Source organism: Thamnophis elegans, chromosome Z (genome assembly GCF_009769535.1).
Source record: "Thamnophis elegans isolate rThaEle1 chromosome Z, rThaEle1.pri, whole genome shotgun sequence".
In the NCBI taxonomy this organism is placed as follows: Eukaryota; Metazoa; Chordata; class Lepidosauria; order Squamata; family Colubridae; genus Thamnophis; species Thamnophis elegans.
Genome location: NC_045558.1, coordinates 133,311,386 through 133,318,873, shown reverse-complemented (window position 1 = coordinate 133,318,873; position 7,488 = coordinate 133,311,386). Strand labels below are relative to the sequence as shown.

The window sequence follows — 7,488 nt, the reverse complement described above, 5'->3', positions numbered from 1 at the left end:
GGTGGGGGGGGATCGATGAATCGATAGATGATAGAGACAAACAGATAGATAGGCAGACAGACAGATGAGAAAGAGATGTCTCTTTCTCATCTACAGAGAGAGACAGAGAGACAGAAGGCCAAGAGAGAGAGAGAGGATGAAAGGGTGAGTCCGTGGCTTGGTGGATAGGTAGATAAATAGATAGATAGATAGATAGATAGATAGATAGATAGATAGATGGATGGATGGATGGATGGATGGATGGATGGATGGATGGATGGATGGATGGATGGATGATGGATAGATGGACGGACAGACAGACAAGATAACTGATAGATAAATGAGAAAGAGATAGAAGACTGAGAGAGGTGGATGGATGGACATTGAATGGAGAGGTGGTGGGGGAGAGAGACAGACAGACAGGCAGGCAGGCTGACGGACAGACAGGCAGGCAGACAGACAGAGAGGTGTCACAATCTCCTGTTTATTTCAACTCTGCCCTAAGGCTGATGCATTTGACGATCTTTATTTGCCAGTTCCGTGAAAATATCTGAATTACTTTCCTATTTTTCCTCTTTCCTGGTTTCTTTCCGATAATTAAAAGGCAGCTTGGATTAGAAGAGTGAGCAAACCGTCTTCACTGAGACACGTCAGAGGGAAGTATTAAGGGCACAACCAACCCAAGCAAACCCGTCTGAAGTTTGACAACATCCAACCCAACCTTCTCATATTGGTGCCATGAATAACAGCAGCGACAACGAGTGCCTTCTGGTGCCCCTGGATGCTATCAAGACCTTTAAAATTCCCATATATTCTATCATCCTGGCATTCGGCCTCCCTCTGAATCTCTTGGCATTTTGGTCATTGATCTACCAATTGAAGAAATCCGTGGTCCTTTCTGTTTATATTATGAACCTGGTGATGGCCCACCTCTTGCAGATCTTAACCCTGCCTTTCTGGATGTATTATAGCCACAACAATCACCAGTGGAGCTTGGGGAAAACTGCCTGTCTGTTCGTTGGCGTGGCTTTCCGTACGAATTTCTACGCTAAAAACAGCTTCCTGTGCCTCATTGCCATGGAGAGGTATCTCGGCCTGGTGCACCCACTCCAGTTCCACGGGGCGCAGAGTGTGCGAGGCGCCGTGAAGATCAGCATCCTGGTTTGGCTTCTGGTCTTGACTTTCTGCGCCGTTGGCGTCGGCTTACAGATCCGTACGGTCGAACTAAAGAGGAAGACCTGCTTGGACAGCTCCATGCTGAATCTTCATTATGCCAAGTTTCGGGTCAGCACTATAACTTTCTCCTTCATCATCCCATTCCTCCTCATGGCTTTCTTCCACATCAGTGTCCTCGTCAAGGTCAAGCAGGTGGTCTCCCTGGAGAAGAGAGTCAAAAAGCAAATCTCCGGGTTCATCTCCCTCCTCATTATGGTCTTCCTCCTCCTCTTCACACCATACCAGGTCGTTTCGTATTATAGGTACCTGGTGGAAGTCAGAGCGCCTCCCGCGACGGTCTGTGACTCTCTGAGGGCCATCTTCATCTACGAGCACGCAACACTGTGCCTTTCCCTTTTGGACAATATCTTGGATCCCCTTTTCTATAACCTCCTCAAAAATATTCGGACGGATATCAGATGGTGCCTCTTCTCCAGGGCCGGCAGAAAAGGCCTCTCGCCGGAAGCAAAAATCTCTTCTACGTTTAGGCAATGTGAAAACACCAGGCCTCTTCCGGATCCTTAATCTTACCGCGTGGGAAAATCTAATCACTGATCCTATTTGTACGGGGGGGGGGGGAGAGAGAAAATTGGAATGTTACTTTGATTTCTGATACTCTGTGAAATGGATGGGATGGGATGAATTGGAATTAGAATGGAATGGAAAGGAATGGAATAGAATAGAATAGAATAGAAGAAGGCAACAGAGAATGAAATGGGAATGGAATAGAATAGGACAACAGAGAATGGAATGGAACAAACAGAACAACAGAGAATGGAATGGGATAGGACAGGACAGGACAACAGAGAATGGGAATGGAATGGAACAGAACAGGACACAGAGAAAGGAATGGAAATGGAATAGAATAGGACAAGAGAATGGAATGGAATAGAATAGAATGGGACCTTGGAGGTCTTCTAGTCCAACCTCCCTCTCAAGCAGGAAACCCTATACCATTTCAGACAAATGTTTGTCCAATCTCATGTTAAAAAGAGATTCAGACATTTCTGTTCCCACATTTCATAGGAATCCGAGCTGGGAATCCAACAACAAAACACAGCAGATGATCAGAGGTCAAAGCAAAGAAAAGATATTTATTCACAGTAATATTGGATCACAGCTGTGATGGACTGCTCCTCTGATTCCCTTCTAATAGATTTTTTTAAAAAAATTAAAGATTATTTAGCCAATGAATAGAATAGTATATGTTGGTTTATTACCAGAGTTATGAATATGTATATTTTTTCTCTTGTGCAGTGTTTGCTTCCTTTCATATTCTGTTAAAATTCTGTTTTGTCATCTATCATCTAACCACAATACCTGGATAACTGAGCATTTGACTTTTCATATATATATATATATTTTTTCCTTTACACAAGCTATATGTCTTCCTTTACATTGGTTCTGTTACACAAAATGCTCATTTATTGGTTAACAGTAGAAGCCAGCCTTTTCCTCTTATAAAATATCATTATTGCTGCTTATACAATCTTTTGTCACTCCTACATTTAAAAGTATTGAAAAAAATATAAGGAAAATATTCCAACAGTGCTCTATAATGGTAAAGATACAAGCCACAAGGTTATGGTCATAAATGGGAGGAGATAGGTACTGTGTTTCCCCAAAAATAAGACAGGGTCTTATTTTCTTTTGACCCCCGAAATAAGCGCTTGGCGCTTATTATTTTTGAGGTGCAGGAGATGGCGAGCATGGTCACCTCATGCCTGCTGCTGTGCTGCAATATTTTTGGGGAGGGCTTATTTTAGCGCATACACTCTAAGCCCAATTGGGCTTATTATCCACAGAGGTCTTATTTTCAGGGAAACAGAGTAATAGGATGAGGAAGGATGAGAAGAAGAATAGTAATTTCAGTCTTGGTAAATAGTTTGACAGTGTGGTGGGAATTAGTTCTTTACAGAGTGATAGCATGTGGGGGGGAAACTGTCTTTGTGTCTAGTTGTTCTGATGTGCAATTCTCTATAACATCATTTTGAGGGTAGAAGTTGAAACAATTGATGTCCAGGATGTGAGGGGTCTGTAGATATTTTCACAGCCCTCTTTTTGACTCGTGCAGTATACAGGTCCTCAATAGAAGGCAGGTTGGTAGCAATTGTTTTTTCTGTAGTTCTAATTATCCCTTGAAATCTGTGTCTTGTCTTGTTTGGTTGCACAGCCAAACTAGACAGTTATAGAGGTACAGATGACAGACTCAGTAATTCCTCTGTAGAAGCTCCCAGTGATGTAAAAGGAATTAAAAGCTTCCGGTGATAAAGCTCCTGCAACCTCTGAAGGCAAAAGCTGTTCCACTGGTTGAATGTTATATGACTGGACAGCTGATATTTACAGCTGATTCTGTGTGAAACCTGAAACAGGGATGTGCAAAATATTTGGACTTCCTGACCTCAAAAGTGCCATTTTGAGTTTCCAAACACGCAACACGTCAGGTGCTTTGAGAATTTCCTTCTGAAGTCAGAAGAAAACTTAGTTCTAAAGACCGAAATCAAAGTTAGCAGTTTCATATCTTCTGTCTGCTATGAGCCCTGATGTCGGGTTGCTTTCATGTGGGTAGGTATGGAAAATTGCTGTTTGTGTCACCACAGTTGAATGCTTTTGTGTGTTGAGGCAATGTTAAAAGTCATGCTTGCAATGAAGAAGCAGCAGGAGTCTTTCGCCACAAGCTCACTGCAAATTTCAGAAAACCTCTATTTCATTTGTCAGGGCTTGCAAGGAAAAAAAAAATAACATTATTGTTGTTGTTTTACTGCGAGCATACCGGCCCACATTAAAAATGAAATTCTGTTGCCTTGCTCTCATAACACATACATACACATGATATATGCATACATAAATATAGCTATATGCATACATAAATATAAATATAACATTCATAAATTACACAGGCAAGAAAAACCCACCTATAGATTGAGTGAAACCAGGCTTAATAGCAGTAACTGTGAGAGGGATGTTGGCGTCTTGGTGGACAACCAATTAAATATGAGCCAAAAAAGCCAATGCAATCAAAAGTTGCATAAACAGAGGGATACACTTAAGATCAAGAGAGGTACTAATACCAGTCTATAAAGCCTTAGTCAGACCACACCTGGAATACTGCATCCAGTTAGTCACCACACTATAAAAAGATGTTGAGACTCTAGAAAAAGTGCAGAGAAGAGTAACCAGGATGATTTAGGGACTGGAGGCTAAAACATATAAAGAATGGTAACAGGAACTGGGCATGGCTATTCTAGTGAAAAGTAGGACCAGGGGAGACATGATAGCAGGGTTCTGAAAGCCAAGGTGGCGCAGTGGTTAAATGCAGCACTGCAAGCTACTGCTAGATCAGCAGTTCAGTGGTTCAAATCCCACCGGCTCAGGGTTGACTCAGCCTTCCATCCTTCCGAGGTGGGTAAAATGAGGACCCAGATTGTTGGGGGCAATATGCTGACTCTCTGTAAACCGCTTAGAGATGGCTGAAAGCCCTATGAAGCGGTATATAAGTCTACTGCTATTGCTATTGCTATTGCTATCCAATATTTGAGGAGCTGCCACAGAGAGGAGGGGGTCAAGCTATTTTCCAAAGCACCTGAAGGCCGGACAAGGAATAATGGATGGAAAGTGAACAAAGAGAGATTCAACCTGGAAATAAGGAGAAATTTTCTGGCAGTGAGAACAATCAACCAATGGAACAGAAGTTGCCTTCAGAAGTTGTGGAAGCTTCATCACTGCACAGAATTTAAATATATATTAAGGAAGCCACAAAGAGGAAATTTATGGTTTGAAAAAATGCTAAAGAGTTTATCGGTATACTTGCTTTTTTGGCTCGGTAATCTGTTGGCTAAGTGACCCAAAGGGATTACATATGTATTTAAGGAAGTTGGGAAGAGTTTTTAAATCCCTAGTTTGGGACAATAGATATAGCTCAATATTGCCCCCTAATGCCCTGATCAATGAGCTCCATACAAAGAGGTCTGAATAAAAGGAAAATCGGTTTTTATATTCCCCTCAAGTCTTTCCTATAAGGATGTATGGGTGTGAGAGTTGGGACACTAACAACAGCTGATCGAAGAATTGACGCCTTTGAACTGTGGTACTGGCATAAATTATTGCATATGCCATGGACAGCCAAAGTAAGTAACAGAGATTTTGGGCTCAATTATGGCCGCAAGTCAAGGACTACCTGTATTATTATTCATAACTCAAGCACCCTTGTCTGGTCTACCTTGAAGACATGACAACTGACCTCATTGAGCAGTTAAAAACAAAACCCCATAATTATTCCAGCTTTAACATTGCTAAACCGTGATTGGCTACTAGTGTCCAATGTTGTGGATCTCCAACTGAATGGTGTGATGCGCTAACTAAATCATGATTTAATCTATGTAGTAGTGGAATGTGAAGGCTCACAAGATTAGTAAAGCCAGGCTGATGATCAGCAGGCTCACGCTTGAGACTCATTGCGGCCGCGAGGCAGGGTGAGTTCCCTGCCCATGCTCCAGCTCCTGTTGACCCAACAATTCGAAAGCAAGCGATCATGAACAGATAAGTGGGAAACTTCCCGGGTATACAAAGGGAGCCCCCCCCAACTGATTATTCCCCAAGCAATGGAGATGTCGCTGGCAAATCCTATCTATGTAGTCAGTATTTGCACATTTGTTTATCCTCTTGTGCAATTCATCATTAATGTTTTAGCCATTGTTTATCCACTGCAGGTTGAAGGCTTCCTCTGCCTTGTTTTCAACCAATACGATCCTGAGTTTTCTTTTGCCAATTGCGCCCGCAATACTTGCTGATCTCATCGATCCATCTCATTTTAGGTCTCTTTCATGGATGCTTTTTATCAAGTGGGATCCATTCTATGACCTGCCATCAGTTCTTCTTGCTATGTGACCAGTCCATTTCTATTTCAATTCATTTACTCTCTTCATGATGTCATATACTTTTGATTGTTCTCTAATTCAGGTGCGGGTCTTTCTATCTTGTCTTCTAATATCCAGCATGGATCTTTCCTGTTCTGACATAGGCTTCAGAAAATCACAAAGCAGACTGCTTGTCCAGACAAAAAACCCTTTTTATTAAGCTAATGTGAAATCCTCGCATTCACATCCAGCAAAGTCCCGGCAAACAGTCTTTCAAGGGTGAATTGACAACCACAGACCTTATCAGGCTTGGAGAGCTGCCAGGCCAATATCTTCCAAACACAATGCTGTACAAGAAAATACTTGGCAAGGAGTCTCTGAGAGTCATGAACAAATCTGAATAATTAATTGAACCAATTGTCTCCTGCAAATTCCACTCCCCTTTCGCTCCTCTTTATTCCCTATGGGCGGGGCCATTCACTGTCCACCTGTGCCTTTACTCTCAAGTTGACCCTTGTTCCTTAACTGTTCCCTTCTCCTGGCAGCTCTGCGCATGGGCACATTGGGAACAGGATCTAGTTGTTCGTCTGCTCCACTGATCTCCGACTCTGAAGGCAACTGATAACTGTTGAACGGACCTGGCCCCCTCTCTGCCTCAGACACAAAGCACTTATCGGAGCCTTCCCCAGACTCCAGGACTGGCCCATATTCCTCCCCCAACTTCCTCACTGTCTGAGTCTGCCACCAGCTCTGCTGGCCGCTGGCGGGCCACAACATTTCAATGGCTTTTTGTGCCACTCGTATCGTTTCTATTGATTGTGAGGTTCGTGTCCATGTTTTACCGGCATGTGAGAGGAAGTAGCACACCTTGTTCGAAAACATTTCCCTTCAGGCATAGCGAAAATTGAAAATTACCGCTTAGCTTGCCGAATGCCTGCCAACCACATTTAACACGCCGTTCAACTTCCTGTCTGCACAACTATTTGCTACGATGTTCTTCCAGCTGTTTTGTTTACACAGTTTTCATTTCTTCCTTTTTATTGTTGTGATGAAAGAAATGTCCTTCTGGGTTTGGCTCCAAGTGGGGAAAAAGACACTGGAGACATGGAGGCTGCTTGGAAAGATGGTTTATTGTTGGACAGGAATACATGACTTGAGTCCTGAACAGAAAAGGTGATCACATGCTTCAATGTTGGTGGAGAAAAGAGAAGGGAGGAAGAGAAGCTGAGACCCTGGTTTTATGCTCTCTGGCCTTTGATCTTGATTTCTCATTGGTTGTCAGACTCCCATGGGGCCATGCAGGGACAACTCTCTAGGCTGCGTTTTGAATCCAGGTTTGGTTGAGTTCTCAGATGCCATGTGGTCAGTTGAGTAAAGGGCCAATATTATCATGCTTTAATCCCATCCCCCTGGAGTTGAAGTGGAGAAGTCTTTATTA

General features: G+C 42.8%; 1 protein-coding gene across 1 annotated transcript; it reads left to right on the top strand.

Annotated features, from left to right (window-relative positions):
- Positions 1-717: 717 nt before the first annotated feature.
- LOC116521850 (G-protein coupled receptor 4-like) lies at positions 718-1,719 on the top strand. Its single transcript, XM_032236499.1, has one exon. It carries the CDS (start codon positions 718-720, stop codon positions 1,717-1,719), a length of 1,002 nt encoding a protein of 333 aa, XP_032092390.1.
- The last annotated feature ends 5,769 nt before the right edge of the window (positions 1,720-7,488 follow it).

Excerpts from the sequence above, each read along its gene's own strand:
- LOC116521850 (XM_032236499.1), top strand. The coding sequence starts at position 718 with ATGAATAACAGCAGCGACAACGAGTGCCTTCTGGTGCCCCTGGATGCT.